The 17,937-nt window shown below is 46.5% G+C and overlaps 1 protein-coding gene and 1 non-coding gene across 12 annotated transcripts in view; one reads left to right on the top strand and one right to left on the bottom strand.

Moving 5' to 3' along the window:
• PBX4 (PBX homeobox 4) overlaps positions 1 to 17,901 on the bottom strand; it is a 58,890-nt gene extending 40,989 nt beyond the window's left edge. For 2 of the 11 annotated variants that reach the window (XM_005208454.5, XM_005208457.5), the window contains exon 1: positions 16,746 to 17,015. In XM_005208454.5, the coding sequence (XP_005208511.1) occupies positions 16,746 to 16,897 (152 nt within the window). In that variant the 5' untranslated portion in view covers positions 16,898 to 17,015. The other 9 variants (XM_059888176.1, XM_059888180.1, XM_059888175.1 and 6 more) reach the window with 9 other exon arrangements.
• On the top strand, positions 3,697 to 3,803 carry LOC112447655 (U6 spliceosomal RNA). Its single transcript, XR_003035834.1, has one exon. It is a non-coding gene; the product is annotated as a U6 spliceosomal RNA (small nuclear RNA).
• Positions 17,902 to 17,937: the final 36 nt, after the last annotated feature.

Below are 17,937 nucleotides of genomic sequence, written 5' to 3'. Positions count from 1 at the left end.
CGCCCAGGCACCCCTTCCCAATAGAGTCTCTTGTTCTGTCAGCTCATGTATCCTCTTGGACAATTCATTTCCTAGTATTAGACAAGAGCCCACTCTCTGGCCCTGGAAGGGGTCCACCCTGCCTTCCTGCAATATAAAGACGGAGCCCTGGGCATAGAGATGGCACTTTTAAGTCACAAGACTTGAGGGACTCACCACGGGAGGATGTAGATAGAGGGACCCAGGCCCCAGGCTCAGCCATCTGCTCTTGGAGAGGCCAAACAGATGAGAAAGTCCTGCAGAGGAGACTGGGGCCCAAACTGCCAGGTGGGAGGAACCAAGAACAGTTTCAAAGACAGAAGCGTATTCTGTGAGAAATGCCTCTGAGAGGTGAAGCAGGAGAGGAGACGTTGGATTTAGCAACATGGAGGTCATTGGTCACTGACTCAGCAGAGGGAGGAGAAGGCTGGGAGAGGGTGGGTGGAGGTGGGAGAGGAAGTGGAAGTAGCAACCACAAACTCTGACATCATCACAAAAAGCAGCAAAGAAATGCAGCAAGTGCTAAAAGAAAGGGTGTACATTTTTTTATATACTGGAGGGGAGAATTTTTCTTATTTATTTTTTAAAAATTTATTCATTCCTTCATTCATTTGGCTGCACCGGTCTTAGCTGCGGCATGTTCTGTCTTTTATGATGCTTTGACTTTGACATCCTGGGGCAGGGAGAGACGGACTTTCCCAGAGCTAGCTAAATCCACACATACTTGTCTGAGAGTGTGTCTTTCATATGCAAACTCAAATCCAAGGCCCATACTCTTAACTACTGCTTTAACTCTCAGCACCAGTCAAGATGCCCCTAGCCCTAAATCACCCCAGGTGCCAGGTACCAGATGAGGAGAGAGAAACTGCTGAAATTATTGAAACTATCCAGTCCCAAATTTGCTCGGTTGTCTACCCAGCCTCACTGCTTCCTTCTCACACGTGCACGCTAAGCCGCTTCCGTCATGTCCGACTCTTTGTGACCCTATGGACTGTAGCCTGTCAGGCTCCTCTGTCCATGAGATTCTCCAGGCAAGGATACTGAAGTGGGTTGCCATTTCTTCCTCCAGAGGATCTTCCTGACCCAGGGAGCGAACCTATGTCTCTTATGTCTCCTGCATTGACAGGTGGGTTCTTTACCACTAGCGCCGCTTCGTGCAAATCATAATAAAGGCTCCAGGCCATGCTTTCTCCTCACGTCTGCCCATATGGCACTTCCCCATGTAGCCCTGCGCGGCGTGGACTGCCTTCTCTCAGGAATTTTAAGTGATAAACTCTTCTTTTGAAGTTGTCTCTGTCTTTCATCTTATTATACCTGATTAAAAACAAATCCTAGGGATTTCCCTGGTGGTCCAGTGGTTAAGAATCTGTCTTGCAATGCAGATCCAGATCTGGGTTTGATCCAGATCTCACATGCCTTGGGAAAAGCACATAGCAACCACCGGGCCGATGTGCTCTAGAGCCTGTGCCCCACAACTAGAAATCCCCCACGCACTGCAACTAGAGAAAAGCTGGCATGCCACAATGGAGAGCTCATGAGAGGCAATGAAGACCCAGCACAGCCAAAAAAACAAAATAACACCCACCCAAATCCCAGGCATGGGTCAAAGACAGGGAGAGTCAAGGGAGGTTTTTGTTTCTTTGCGTGTTTTTAAAGACGGGAGACACTAGCACATGTTTATATGCCCAAAAGCCAGTCTAGGGAGGGGATTTGGCAACACAAGAGAGACAGTGAGGATAACAGTAATCTCCAGGGTGTATATATATGTGAGAAGTCAGCATACAAATTTGATTGTTTGTAGCTAGGCTTCAACAGTACATGAACTGAGAAATTCCAGATGTACAAGCTGGATTTAGAAAAGGCAGAGGAACCAGAGATCAAATTGCCAACATTCATTGGATCATAGAAAAAGAAACAGAATTCTAGAAAAACATTTACTTCTGCTTCATTGACTACACTAAAGCTTTTGACTGTGTGGGTCACAAAAAACTGGAAAATTCCTTAAGAGGTGGAAATACCAGACCACCTTACTTGCCTCCTGTGAAACCTGGATGCAGGTCAAGAAGCAATGGTTAGAACCAGACATGGAACAAAAGACTGGCTTAAAATTGGGAAAGGAGTACATCAAGCCTGTATATTGTCACCCTGATTATTTAACTTACGTGTAGAGTACATCATGCGAAATGCCCAGCTGGATGAGCCACAAGCTGGAATCAAGATTGCCAATCTGAAGAGGAGAAGCAGATGGGAGAAATATCAATAACTTCAGATATGCAGATGATACCACCCTTATGGCAGAAAGCAAAGAGGAACTAAAGGGCCTCTTGATGAAGGTGAAAGAGGAGAATGAAAAAGCTGGCTGAAAACAACATTCAGAAAACTAAGATCATGGCATCCAGTCCCATCACTTTATGGCAAATAGATGGGGAAACAGTGACAGACTTTATTTTTGGGGCTGCAAAATCACTGCAGATTGTGACTGCAGCCATGGAATTAAAAGATGCTTGCTCCTTGGAAGAAAAACTACGACAAATCTAGGCAGCATATTAAAAAGCAGAGACATTACTTTGCTGACAAATGTCCATATAGTCAAAGCTATGGTTTTTCCAGTGGTCATGTATGGATGTGAGAGTTGGACCTTAAAGAAGGCTGTGCACCAAAGAATTGATGCTTTTGAACTGTGGTGTTGGAGAAGACTCTTGAGAATCCCTTGGACTACAAGATCAAACCAGTCAATCCTAAGGGAACTCAATCCTGAATATTCATTGGAAGGACTGATGTTGAAGCTGAAGCTCCAATACTTTAGCCACCTGATGCGAAGAGTCTACTCATTGGAAAAGACCCTGATGCTGGGAAAGACTGAAGGCAGGAGAAGGGGACAACAGAGGATGAGATGGCTGGATGGCATCACCTCCTACTCAATGGACATGAGTTTGAGCAAGCCCCGGGAGATAGTAAAGGATAGAGAAGCCTGGCATGCTGAAGTAAATGGTATCACAAAGAGTTGGACACGACTGAGCGACTGAATAACAACAAAAAGCTATTATTTTAACATTTACTGCTGCTTTAAATGTTTAAAAGCATTATGACACCTATAATGCTGTCATCCAAGCATCCCTTATTAAAAGATGCTGCCAAGGACACATAATGTACCTGAAAACCAGTAACTTCATCATGGAAGCCAAATGTGATTAACACCATGAGAAAGGTCAAACATCTGCACAACTCACTATAATGTTGATCCAAGGGAGCATGCCCTCATTTTCAAATGCTTTCCAAATTCACCACGTGCCCCTGCGGGATGCCTTTCAAAAGGTTAGGGTTGGGGTGCAGAACTAAGATACACATCTCTGAAGCCAAATATGAGAAGGTTAATGGGCGATGAGATTTGGCGTTCTGTAAAGCTGAACGCAAATGTTAGTCTTTCTTACACAGTGTACAGTGGTTGATCACATAGGATATTATGCCAAAATGGTTTCCTTCCATAGAAGCAGTTATTATCATCACAAAAATGGACTCTGGTTAGAGCTTGTTATCCTCTGTGATGTAATTCTAAATATCCAAGGGAAGAGGAAAGAGAATAAAGTTGGCTGCTTTGCTTCTCAAAGGGGATTCTAGGGAAGTGTATTCCCAGGTCAGTTTCCTGCTTATAAAACATCTTACTTAAGATACAGTACAGTGCTCGCTTCGGCAGCACATGGACTAAAATTGGAACGATACAGAGAAGATTAGCATGGCCCCTGTGCAAGGATGACACGCAAATTCATGAAGCATTCCATATTTTTTTAAAAAAAAGATACAGTATAAAGGCACCTTTGAATGAACACAAAGTGATTTCACAGAATGTTTTTTGTGGTTTATTATGAACAGTCTCACCTTATACAAATGTCTCATCTTCCAGCATGTTCCTGGCCTAGAGGTGATCAGCTGACAGCAAACCATTAATGATCTCATAAAGTATGACAGACCAGGGAGTTCACGGCGTCACCAGAAAGGATGGATTATTTTCTGCGATGGACACACCCTGAGGTGACCCCCACTGAGTGGGATCTTCTCTCCTTGAGTTTGGGCAGATTCTGTGACTTGCAGGGCAGCAACGGTGATGATATAGTCTTGCCTGCGGTTATGTTACATTATGTTATGACTCCAGTTTAGTAGACTGGGGGATGCAACCTGTCGTCCCTGAAGCCAGCTGCTATGTTGTGAGAGGGCCGTAACGCGGAACTCTAGGGAGTCTCTTAGAGTTGAGAGCAGACCCCATCTGACAGCTGGCAAGAAAATAAGAACGTCCATCCTATAACTGCAAGGAACAGTTCTGATAACAACCCTATGAGACTGGAAGAGGACCCAGAGCTTCAGATAGGAACACAGACCAGCTAACACCTTGCCTGATGCCTTGCGAGACCCTGAGCAGACGACCCAGCTCACGTGTGCCCAGATTCCTGCCCATGGAAACTGAGATCACAAAGGTATGTCATTTTAAGCCATCAGGTTTGTGGTAACTTGTTACATAGCAACAGATAACTGGCCAGATAGCAAGGTGCTGAATGGGGACTGCGGGCAGAAGAACAAGGTCTGTGTTGGCACCTCTAGCAGGCACAGGACATGTTCTGCCCAACCAAGTATCTGCATTAAAACAAAACAAAATGTTGATATTTATGAAGAGGTAAAGTTCCAATGAATGAGAAATGATAAATCCTTTAAATAAAGAAACTTCTGAGGATAAACTAAATTAAAAAACAAATCTGTGAATATCCTTTTAAAACCAACCTGCAACAAAACTATTATCACATAGAACCATGCCAGAAAATGAAAGCATTCAGCTTTACCACCCTCCAACCCCACTTATTCAATATTTACAGGACAGACATGAGGCACTTCTATATAGTGGTCACTGTATAAGGAGAGAGGACTGTGGCGATGAATAAAGCATCAGTCACATCCTGGCTTCTACCAACAGCATACTACAGCCTCTAATGTTAGCTATTACTTACTTTTCCAAATTATGGAATTACCTGCCTTCCTGAACAAAGTATTGTTTCATTTATTTTTGGGGTAGTTGTTTACTAATTTTTTATTAAAGTATAGTTGACTTACAATGCTACATTAGTTTTGGGTGTGTGTGCGTGCTAAATCACTTCAGTGGTATGCAGCTCTTTATGACCCTATGAACTGTAGCCCGCAGGCTCCTCTGTCCATGGGATTCTCCAGGCAAGAATACTGTAGTGGGTTGCCATTCCCTTCTCCAGGCGATCTTCCTGACCCAGGGATCAAACCCAGGTCCCCTGGGGCTCCTGCTTTGCAGCCGGATTCTTTACCACTGAGCCACTAGGAAGCCCAGACTGGGGTGTACACCACAGTAATTCAATATTTTTATAGCTTATACTCAAAACAAAGTTACTATAAAATAATGTCTATATTCCCTGTGCTGTGCATAACATTCCTCAGTTCAGTTCAGTTCAGTTCAGTCGCTCAGTTGTGTCCAACTCTGCGACCCCATGAATCGCAGCACGCCAGGCCTCCCTGTCCATCACCAGCTCCCAGAGTTCATCCTAACCCATGTCCATTGAGTCGGTGATGCCATCCAGCCATCTCATCCTCTGTTGTCCCCTTCTCCTCCTGCCCCCAATCCCTCCCAGCATCAGAGTCTTTTCCAATGAGTCAACTCTTCGCATGAGGTGGCCAAAGTACTGGAGTTTCAGCTTTAGTATCATTCCTTCTAACGAACACCCAGGACTGATCTCCTTTAGAATGGACTGGTTGGATCTCCTTGCAGTCCATGGGACTCTCAAGAGTCTTCTCCAACACCACAGTTCAAAAGCATCAATTCTTCGGCGCTCAGCTTTCTTCACAGTCCAACTCTTACATCCATACATGACCACTGGAAAAACCATAGCGTTGACTAGATGGAGCTTTGTTGGCAAAGTAATGTCTCTGCTTTTGAATATGCTATCTAGGTTGGTCATAACTTTCTTTCCAAGGAGCAAGCGTCTTTTAATTTCATGGCTGCAGTCACCATCTGCAGTGATTTTGGAGCCCCCCAAAATAAAATCTGACACTGTGTCCACTGTTTCCCCATCTATTTCCCATGAAGTGATGGGACCAGATGCCATGATCTTCATTTTCTGAATGTTGAGCTTTAAGCCAACTTTTTCACTCTCCTCTTTCACTTTCATCAAGAGGCTTTTCAGTTCCTCTTCACTTTCTGCCATAACGGTGGTGTCATCTGCGTATCTGAGGTTATTGATATTTCTCCCAGCAATCTTGATTCCAGCTTGTGCTTCTTCCAGCCCAGCGTTTCTCATGATGTACTCTGCATATAAGTTAAATAAGCGGGGTGACAATATACAGCCTTGACGAACTCCTTTTCCTATTTGGAACCAGTCTGTTGTTCCATGTCCAGTTCTAACTGATGCTTCCTGACCTGCATACAGGTTTCTATAACTTACTTGTTTCACAGCTTCTAGTTTGCACCTTTTCACCCCCTTCACCCATTTAGCCTCCCTGCCCTCTCCCCTCTGGTAACCACCAGTTTGTTCTCCGTGGGTCTGTTCCTGTTCTGTTTGTTCACTTGCTTTATTATTTAGATTCCACGTATAAGTGAAAACACACGATGTATCTTTTTCTCTCTTATTTCCTGAACAAGGTCTCATTTTAAATTATTGAGAAATTTGACTTAGAGATACATCCAGAGATCTTATCCCTTAGAATAGGATACTTCTTGAAAAAACTTCCCTGAGAACAACAATGATCGAATACCTCAACAAAAGACGGAATCACATCCCCTTAATTATTTTCGTTTCTGAAGAACTGTTTTAGCTGACAGCTCCAGCTGTCTCCTGGAGACAGACCGAGGTGAAGAACAACAATTAGAAGACATGGTCCCTACCCTGAGGAAATAAAATCTTGATGGAAAACCTAGAAACTCACAGAGGGTGCCGAGCTCCAGAAGCGAATGCAGTCCAGGAGGCAGATGCCCCTGGCATTTTAAAATAAACTTCTTAGTAAACTAGGAAGAATCAGACTATAGTAGGTGCCATCAATCATTTGTACAGTCATTCAAAAAACAAAGGTATACTCAATGAAACAAAAAAAGCTAAGTAAATAGGAGTTGAGACTATGTCCTGATACCCAAGTTCAACCATGGAAATCATTACAGCAGTTTTAGCAAAATGAAGCCTTGTATCAGGAGCTAACTTTGGCACCAGGAAACAAGGAAAAGTATTCAATACAACACAAGAAAAACTCTGTAGGACTTGAATGAAAGAGCAACCTTTATGTAGAGTAAGTTTAAGATTGCATAAAGCTCATTTCAATGTTCTTATTTCCTAATTTACACGTGGACTGGTCACGATTGACACGGCCCTGAAATTTCTTACTGAAAACCATGGAGAGATGAGAATCTCTCTGGGCACAAGATGAAATGGCTACTCACTATCTGGTCAACCCCTCAGCAAAGTGTTTGAGGCTCCTCACCAGCATCTCTCTGACCTGCTCCCTCCACTGGTCTTGAGAGTGAAAAGTGAAAGTGAAAGTTGCTCAGTCACATCCGACTCTTTGCAGCCCCATGGACTCTACAGTCCACGGAATTCTCCTGGCCAGAATACTGGAGTGGGTAGCCGTTCCCTTCTCCAGGGGTCTTGGGGAAGTCCTACCTTTCTGTCAAGTCCAAGACTCCAATGGCTTGGCCTATCCCAGCCTGGATTCATTACTCCCTCCTCTATTCTATTGACAGAACTTACCAAGTCTGGCCTGGGCATGATGAAGGCCTCAACTTACACATTTCAGGAAGTCCAGGCCAGCACCACGCTTGGCACAATAACTGAGCAAAGATTTGTTGAATTTTACTGAAGGAAAGGCAGAGACGTCAAACTAATAGAGGAGAAATGAAAAGTGGCAGAGCTCCGACAGCTCTAGGCTGAAGTAGGGCAAGTGGAGAATCAAAAACTAGGGTGAGGACTGTGGCTTCCACGGCCAAAGAAGAGAGAGAAGCCAAAGGCACACAGGGCTCGGTTGGGAGCCCCTCCTTCCTGGTCTCTGTTACAGGGCTGAGCTCCTGGACACTCATCCGCTCTAGGTATGAAGAGAACATATTAAGGAGTTTAATAACGCTGCATGATGAGAGAGACAATCAGAGAGGATGATGGCCAGAACACACCACATTTGGAGAATTCCCTAGAGGTCCAGTGGTTAGGACATTGGCGCTTTCACTGCTGGGGCCTGGGTTCAACCCCTGGTTGGGGAACTAAGATCTTGCAAGCCTCATGATATGGCCAAAGTGAGGGGGTGGGGAAACACTACACTTGGGCAGGAAAAAGTGATAAAGAAGAAAGTTGCTTTAAGAAGAACTAAGAGCAAGAGTCCTTAAACCACTGGAAGGCTCAATCTGCAAGAGAAATGAGTGTCTTAAGACATTTCTGAAGAATGGATGGTAGAGAAGAGCCAATGACTACTCAACTTTCTTCTGATCCAGGACCAGCACCTTAGAAAGGCTGGAGTACTTCAAGAAGTACTTATACAAGGAACAGAATAAACTTCATGCTCATTCCTTGCTTGGTGCTTGGCAAGGAATTCATGGTTGACTGGACAGCAGAGAAGACAGGCAGTCACCCCACTGAGTCCCCTCCTTGAAGGCTGTGCCCTCCACTCAGGTCTGATAGAACCACATGTTCCATGCCTTCCTTGCACTCATGCCTGCCCCAGCCTGGAATACTGTTGCCTCCTTGGCCTAGGCAAAGCCTCTCATCCAGGCCACAGTCATCTCCTCGGGGGATGCTTCTGACACCCAGCCTGACTTCAGCTGGACTCTGGTGTCCCAGCTGCACATTCCATGGGCTCTCTTCTTGCTGACAGGTAGTCTCTCTTGCCCTGGCTGATCAACTCCTCATCACCCTCTCTCTGGTCGCCCCTGAACTGCATTCTGCAGTGTCTGCCTCTCCTGAACTGTGAGCCTTTGGGACTCACTGCTGTATCCCTGGAACCTGGCACAAAAGGAAAGGTTACTGAGCAGTTGAGATTAAATGCTTAAGAATGAACTTTAAAAAACAGCCTCTGATGCTCCAGTCCAGCTTTCTAATCTTCCACAGTACTGGATCCGCTCCAAGCTGCTCTGAGTGATGTCATGCTCTAGGGAGCCCGTGGGGCACTGGGAGAAGCAGGGAGCACAGCAGGTCAGCACCAGAGTTCAAGAGAATAAGGCCAAATCTCCAACCACCCACACCCTAGTCATCTGACCTCAGGCAAGTTCTTACTCAGGTCCAGTTCCTCTTCTAGAAGCTCAGTGAAACCACCCACTTCCTAGGGTTTTTGGGAGATTTAAATGAGAGACAGAAATTATGGCTGTCGTCATCATCAACAACCACTGTATTCTGAAAGAGGTGCTCAGTGCTGTGCTACGCTTAGTCACTCAGGCGTGTCCGACTCTTTGCAACCCTAGGGACTGTAGCCCACCAGGCTGCTCTGTCCATGGGATTCTCCGGGCAAGAATACTGGAGTAGGTTGCCATGCCCTCCTCCAGGGGATCTTCCCAACCCAGGGATAGAATCCAGGTCTCCTGCATTGCAGGTGGACTCTTTACTGTCTGAGTCACCAGGAAAGTCACACTTTCACTTAAATGACCGAAACCTGCTCATTTATGAAACTTTTCTGAATCACTCACATATTGCTTTACTTACTGATAAAACCACTTCAAAAGGGATTTTGCTGTGATCCTAGATAGCTTCAGGAAATCATTTTAAAACCAGCAAAGTCCAACTCTTGGGAAAAGTACACCAAGGGCAGCAAGACTTTCCTTTGGCACTAGACCAAGTCAAGCTCAGTGCGGTAAGCTAGGAGCAGAGCTAAAGCCTGCAAGCAGGCTAAGGACACAGACTGCCGGGCACCAAGGCGACCTGCATTTACAGAACCTCCTTAAGGGTGGTGAAACAGAAAACTTTAGCACTGAAATTTTACTTCCCGGGTTTGGACTAATAGATCCTCTCTTGCTAATGCTATCTGGCTTTAGGAAATTACGAACCATAAATTCCTCTTCTGACTCCTTGCATTCATTGACGGGTGTGCTGAAAGGCTGAATGCTCTCTGATATGCACTAACATGCTTACTTCTAATGGTCTGTGTTCCCATATTTAGTATCCCAGAGGTACCGAGACAAGGGCCACACCATTCATTTGACAGCACATGCCTCGCCATTTGAGTAAGTTCTAAGAATAGTCAAATTTATGTCATCACCATCTTTTAATATTCAGAACTTAATCCATATTATAAGTAAAATCTGCAGAAATACTGGAGGAATTAAGCAAGTCTTACAAATTTTGACCAGTAGAAAATATCTTACAAGTCATAGAAGTAAAAATCAAATTAAAAATTGTTTCTTCCTAAGGAAAGCTATGAAGGTCCTAATTGAAGTGTCCGTTACGTTGCCTAAAAGCCAACCTGTAAATATAACCTTTTTAGTTTCAGGTACACCACTCCATAGGCCGTATAGCTAGCTCCTAACACATGTATAATAGTGATTTTTTTTTAATCATATAATCTCATCTGTTGCATTGTAATCCCTTTAAAATTTTTCATTTATTAATGAATTTCTTATTTGGCTGCATCAGGTCTTAATTGCAGCATGCAGGGTCTTTTAGTTGTGGCATGTGGGATCTAGTTCCCCAGCCAGGGATTGAACCCAGGACCCCTGCATTGGGAGCACAGACTCTTAACCACTGGATCACTAGGAGTCCCTCTTTGTCATATTTCATTTGTTATATTTAAAGCTTTTTTGCCCTAAAAACCTGAGTACCATTCCCCACTGGTCATTTGCTATTATACTCAAATTCTACAAACTAACACAAATTTGAGCTGTGGTTTTATAGACTGCTGTTGCTGCTAAGTCGCTTCAGTTGTGTCCGACTCTGTGCGACCCCATGGACTGCAGCCTACCAGGCTTCTCCATCCATGGGATTCTCCAGGCAAGAACACTGGAGTGGGTTGCCATTTCCTATGTACAGGAAATATTAGAAACAACGCCTGGAGCCTCTAAAACCTGATTTCCTTGGACTGGAAATTAAACAGACCCTGAAACAACAGGGCCCCAGCCCCCAGATCAAAAGTATCATCTAGCGGGGAAAACATCAACTATTTTCTGATTTTTATTTGGTTCATTTCTAATTTTCTTTCTATATTAAGTAGGCAAAACAATGCTAATATGTGACTCTGGTGGTTAATTTCAAATTCCTTATGCCCACACGCAATTTGGGCTCAAAAAATAATTTCCATTTGTCAGATTAACCATCTACTCAAGGAGATCAAACCAGTCAATCCTGAAGGAAATCAACCCTGAATATTCATTGGAAGGACTGTTGCTGAAGCTGAAGCTCCAAACTTCAGTCACCTGATGTGAAGACCCAACTCATTGGAAAAGACCCTGATGCTGGGAAAGATGAAGGCAGGAAAAGGGGATGACAGAGGATGAGATGGTTGGATGGCATCACTGACTCAATGGCTGTGAATTTGAGCAAGCTCTGGGAGATGGTGAAGGACAGAGAAGCCTGGGATGCTGCAGTCCATGGGGTCGCAAACAGTCGGACACTACTTATCGAATGAACAACAAAACAAGGTAAAATGATCCATGAAAACTGAAGTAAGTGACACGCTCTCATCCCTACTCTTTTTTTTTTTTCATTCCTACTCTTGAGAGTCCAACCTCTCCAAGGGTGGTCAGGGATCAGCACCCTTGGGAGATGGTTAGAAATGTGGACTCTTTGGCCCCACTGGGACCTGGCACATCAGAATCTGCAACGCAACAGGATTTCTGCAGAGATCTGCTGCAGGTGCAGCTGAGAGACGCGTTGCTCTAAAGCACAGTTGTCTGGAAATTTCTGCAGTGATGGAAACGTTTTTTACCTTCATTAATATAATAGCTATTAGCCACATGTGGCTACTGAGTACTTGAGATATAGCTAGTGTGACTGAAGAACTGAATGTTTAATTCTATTTACTTTTAATGCATTTTATTATTTCTAATTATTATTATTTTTTTGCTGCTCTGCATGGCATGTGGGATCTTAGTTCCTCAACCAGGGACTGAATCTGTGCCCCCTGAAATAGAAGTGCAGAGTCTTAACCACTGGGATGCAAAGGAAGTCCTCAATTTTAATGCATTTTAATTTAATTTATGGCAAGGGGCTACCACAATGGACAGTGTAGCGAGTACCTGCGTTTCCTTGCAAGCAAATGGTCAAGAAGTGACCACAGCAGCCAAATCTGCCAATCTGGCAGCACAATCCTTCTATCCTTCCAACATGCAAAATGACTTGAAGGCCAGTCCTCTTTAGCTGCTTCTCCCAGAACATCAGGCCTGAAGCTGGGCCTCTAGGGTGACACCGCTGACCATTCTACTTCCCCTTTTTTTTTTTTTAAGGTCAGAAGTGGATATATTTAGATTCAGAGAGAAGTACACTCCACAGACAGAGTGCGGGCCATCACAGAGGGCAAGTGGCGAAATTTGGCGTGGTTAGTTTTTATAGACTACTTTTGCTCAGGTTCTTGACGTCTCATTGCAGAAAGAATTCAGTGAGAGAAAAGTGATAGGTAAGAAGTAGGTTTATTTAGATTCAGAGAGAAGCACACTCTGCAGACAGAATGTGGGCCATCACAGAGGGCGAGTGTGGCCCCTTTTTATTAAATTTCCAAAACTCACCTGTCAGCTTTCCCAGGTCCAGAGTTTTCACCCTGACTTCTTAGGAATCTCACTACTAGACAAAAAGTAAGTCCACCAGCCTTTGATGACTGGCAGCTTTCAGACCCCAGGGCACCTGAAGCCTGAGGATTCTCAAAGGTGTGGTATACAAACACAGTGTTTGGGGCCATGGTAGTGGGGTGGGGGACCCAGAGATTGCACCAGACTTTCAAAGGGGCCCATGATTCAAACACTGGTTAAGAACTCTGGGAGGAAGGAAGAACTTTGGAGCCTGGCAGTCCTGACAAAAGAGGCTTCAACCCGAATCTGGCAATCTCATAAACCTTTCATAGAGGGTTTCAAAGGTATTCACAAAGGCATTCAAAGATATTCATAAAGGTATTCAAAGGAAGCACATGAAAAAACTACGTAAACTTCAAAATGTAAAATGTACTATTATAAAAAATAAGGCTATACGTGATAGAGCGATATACTCAGAAAATCTTTGGCAGATGAGAGAACATTTTCTGCCTTCCTGGTTCCATATAAGAAATGAATGAGGACATGGTCAGTGAAAGGTCCAAATCAGAACCTGTAAAACTCTCCAGGAAAACCTCAGGGTATCACCCAAGAAAGTCAGAAGATCATTCAGGGAAACTGGTTATCCCTCACACAGGAAGTCTCCAGCTGATGAGGGCTGAATTTCAACTAAGACGGTGCATTCCAAGGTCCCCGGTGTCCACCTACTATCTGTGTAGCCGGAAGGAAGAACAATACACAGTTCACTGTTCAAGACTCCATCAGGCTGAAGCCATAACGACAAAATGAATCACACACAGGCACATGGAGCTGCCTTCCTAATAACGTAGAAGGTTGTAAGAAAAACCCAGGTTTGAGGAGGACAGGTGTGCTTTCCTTCTTTAAACACATTCAATGGTGACAAAGTGGGCTTCCCTGGTGGCTCAGTGGTAAAGAACCCGCTTGGCAGTGCAGAAGAACTGGGTTTGATCTGGGGGTCAGGAAGATCCCCTGGAGAAGGAAATGTCAACCCATTCTAACGTTTTTGCCTGGAAAATCCCACAACAGAGGAGTCCTGCAGGATACAGTCCATGGGCTGCAGAGTCAGGTATGACTTAGCAACTGAACACGCACGCACGGACAAAGCCGGTTGAGAGGGCCTCAAATCTGAGATGAAAAATTCTTTCTTGCCAGCCAGTTGAGCTAAATGGACTCCAGGGGCTATGAAGGGGTTGGCAGGGCACAGAGAGAGCGCAGGGTCAAAATGACTCAGAAAGGTCTCACCCAGTTGGCCAATCAGGAAAACACAGTTTGCTCCCCTGCCCAGGTTGATAATCTACCTGGCTGCTGGGTTTACTATGAGGAATGAAGTTAAAGTGTTAGTCGCTCAGTCATGTCCGACTCTTTGCAACCCCATGGACTTCAACCCGCCAGGCTCTTCTGTCCACAGAATTCTCTAGGCAAGAATACTGGAGTCAGTAGCCATTCCTTTCAAGGAACAGGCCCACCCAAGCTGTGTTTCTCCGAAGTGGAGTAAGTGGCCTGCCCACTAGAGGACTAAAGACTGGTGTCTGGACTTGGGTGACTTTTAGGGCCCTGAACTCATCTAGAGGCTACGCAAGAAGCAGATCAGATGTGAAGCTCCCCAAAGTCTCAAAATAGAAACCCCAGCGCTCTTTCTACCGCAGAAAGAAAACAGGAATCAGCTACCTAACAGCTATGTGGTGGTAAAGCAAGTACCATACCCTCCCTTTTCAGTTTCTTAAGCTTCAAAGAAAAAGGACTCTCTGTGAGAACATCAAGTAGTGACTGCATTCCATTCTAAAGCCTACCTAAGGGAGTTGAGAATCGAGATTGACAAGAGAAAAGCAGCAGCCTCGGGGCTGTGCTGGGGTGCCACATGCCTGAGGAAGGCCGTGTCTGAGCAGAGTTCAAGCTGCTTAAGCAGCTCCAGGCCTAGAACAGAAGGAACACAGGTAACTTGGCAAACAAGAAAACACTGCTTCTGTGGTTCCTGGGTGTGAAAAGCCCGTTTTCCCTTTTCCCTAGCTCCAACCAATCCTTTCAGAATCTAAGTGCCACAAAACTCGACTGAATACTAGGTGCCAGGTATTGTTCACAGCCCTGGGAATACCAAGGAAAGCACAACAATGCCCTTGCTCTCAGACTGGCTTAGCAGACAAGGCTTCACAGAAGGGCACCCTCTCCCGGCTCAGCTCTTTGTGCCAGGAATCACCTCTATTCAGCACACTGCTGTTATGATGACTGTTATAAGTCAGTCTCCCCCACCCCTTACTTCTGAATGAGCTTATTATAAGAGAACCTCTTAGCCATCCTGGTGTCTGTAGCACCTAGCACACTGCTCCAGGGGGTGGGGGTGGGGGTGGAAGTATGTATATGTGACACTCTTAACTTTCCAGATAGAGGCCTTGAAACTGGAAAGAACTGACATGTTATAAGAAGCAGAGGAAAGAAAGTTTGAAGAATGCCTGCCACATCCATCTTTTACTTGCCTTCTCTGTTTCTGGGGCTGCTGTTCACCTGGCTTTGTAATCTGTCCTCCCTAGAAGGTTCTAGGCACTGTACAATTCATACCTCCAGACCCTGGTCCCATCCCCAGGGACCCCAAACAGGTCCCATTCAACAAAACCTCACCTTCCAAAAAGTGCTTTGCTATTTTCTAATAATTCAAGCAGACCCCAAACACAATGGGCTGCCTTGTGAAGCACATTCTAACCAATCCTAGCTGGCTGACAAGTGGTAGGTGGAGGTGAGACATAAAAACCACTGATTTTCCCACTACACCTGAAATAAAACCCAGACTCCTTCCCGAGGCTTGTTATCCCCATGTGATCCTGGTTCCAGACTCTCTCCAATCTACTGGGGACTTTCAGTCCCTAGCTCTGCTTTCTTCCTGCCCTTTCCCACCCTGGGGCTTCTGAAGGTGCGGAGCCCTCTCCACCTGGCTTCCCACAGCTTTCCATCCCTTTACTTACAGTTTTTCTCACAACTTAGTTTTGTTATTATTTTCTCTCTCTCAAACCATTAGCTTGAGAACAGTGACTATGTCAGCACCCAGCTCTGTGCCCCACACATAGTATCTAACAAATATTTGCCTAATTAATTTAAAAAAGGGGGGGATCCTTTGTCTCCACTCAGCTTCCCCACTAACTTTTTTACTGGATCATTCCCAAATCAAATGACTGCTGCCGCTGCTGCTGCTGCTAAGCCGCTTCAGTCGTGTCCGACTCTGTGCGACCCCACAGACGGCAGCCTATCAGGCTCCCCAATCCCTGGGATTCTCCAGGCAAGAACACTGGAGTGGGTTGCCATTTCCGTCTCCAATGCATGAAAGTGAAAAGTGAAAGTGAAGTCGCTCAGTCATGTCCAACTCTTCGTGACCCCATGGACTGCAGCCTACCAGGCTCCTCCGTCCATGGGATTTTCCAGGCAAGAGTACTGGAGTGGGGTGCCATCGCCTTTCTCTTTATTCCCCAGTCTTATTTCCCACAACTCATTCTCCATTACCAGCCCCCCTAATTACCCATCTTCGTAAGTACCACCGATTTCATTCCGTTGTCCATTATTCACAAATCCTGTGTGTACCCACCTCTCAGCCCTTACACCCCTCATCTCCAAAACAATCATCTCCAAACCCCTCATCTCCAAAACAATTCCATAAACCTTGAAACCACCTTTCACCATAAACCTCTCCATCCACAAACTCTCCTTAAACTCATCCCTCTCACCTCAGGACGAGCTCTTAAAATCTATCACTCAACTGCTTAGCTCCATAAGCCCCCTTTCAATCCGTTCCATTTTAACCCCTCACGTCCCTTCGGCCTCAGAATCCGGCTTCAGTCCTCCTCAAGCCTCCCCCTCCCATGCGCCCTGCCCTCCCTCTCTCCGCCCAGAGACTCATAGCATCTCTCACCTTGCACCTTCCTCACCCCTCACGACCCCAGCTGCCCCGGTCCTGGCCCCTCGGCCCGCCCCCTTCAGAGAAGCGACTTTAGATGGCCCCCCGCCGAATCCGCGCCAGCACCTGGCCTGCGCCTCGTCCAGGCTCTGGTCGGTGATGGCCATGATCTGCTGCAGGACATCGCCTGTGTTGGAGCCCGGTGGGGGCCCAGGCGGCGAGCGGCGCGGGGCAGGCGGTGGCGGCGCGGGGCGCGGCGGGCGCTGGGGAGCGTCCATGAGCTGCGGGTGCTCAACCAGGAGCTGGGGAGACTGGAGAGCTCGCGCGGACGTCGTAGCCAACTGCTGCCGTCCGTGCGCCCCGCGCGCGCACCCCGGAGCCCCGCCCCTCGCCTCTGCCTACGGCCAACCGCCGCCAGGCAGGCGATGGCGCCCCGCCCAGGGACACGCCCTACTATCGCCACCAGCCAACCATCGCCGCCCAAGCAGCCTCACCCCGCCCACAGATACGCCCCCACCAGCCCCTCTCAACGGCCTAGGACTCTTTTGGAGGTTGCTGAGCAACGGCGCTTTCCATTTTAACCCCCTCCCTCTTCCCTGCTGGCTCTGACCTTAAAGAATCCGCCTGCAATGCGGGAGACCTGGGTTCGATCCCTGGGTTGGGAAAATGCCCTGGAGTAGGAGAGGGCAATGGCACCCAACTCCAGTGCTTTTGCCTGGAAGATCCCATGGACGGAGGAGCCTAGTAGGCTACAGTCCATGGGGTCGCTAGAGTCGGACACGACTGAGCGACTTCACTTTCACTTTTCACTTTCATGCATTGGAGAAGGAAATGGCAACCCACTCCAGTGTTCTTGCCTGGCGAATCCCAGGGACGGGGAAGCCTGGTGGGCTGCCGTCTATGGGGTCACACAGAGTCGGACACGACTGAGGCGACTTAGCAGCAGGGCATAGCAACCCACTCCAGTATTCTTGCCTGGAGAATCCCCATGGACAGAGGAACTGGCGGGGTACAGTTCATGGGATCGGACTGAGCGACTAAGCACACATTCTTCCAGCCGGAGAGGGCGACGCCGGTTTTGCTCTGCTTCGAGACTCCCACCTCTCACATCTCTGCCTTCCGCATTTTCTCAGAGCGACCGCTCCTGCTCAGAGCCAGAGCCCACCCCTCTCCCCTTTTCATAGGCTCCCATGTCTCAGAGCATCCCTCAGGAACCTATACATCTCAGATCCTAACTTCTCAGACACTCCACTCTTCCTTCAAGCCACCCTCTGTTTTCAAACCTTCCCTTGCCTTTCAGAACGGCATCAACACCCGC

This window comes from Bos taurus, chromosome 7 (assembly GCF_002263795.3).
Source record: "Bos taurus isolate L1 Dominette 01449 registration number 42190680 breed Hereford chromosome 7, ARS-UCD2.0, whole genome shotgun sequence".
NCBI classification, from domain to species: domain Eukaryota; kingdom Metazoa; phylum Chordata; class Mammalia; order Artiodactyla; family Bovidae; genus Bos; species Bos taurus.
Note: the sequence above shows the minus strand (reverse complement) of the source record. Positions and strands in the feature narration are given on the sequence as shown.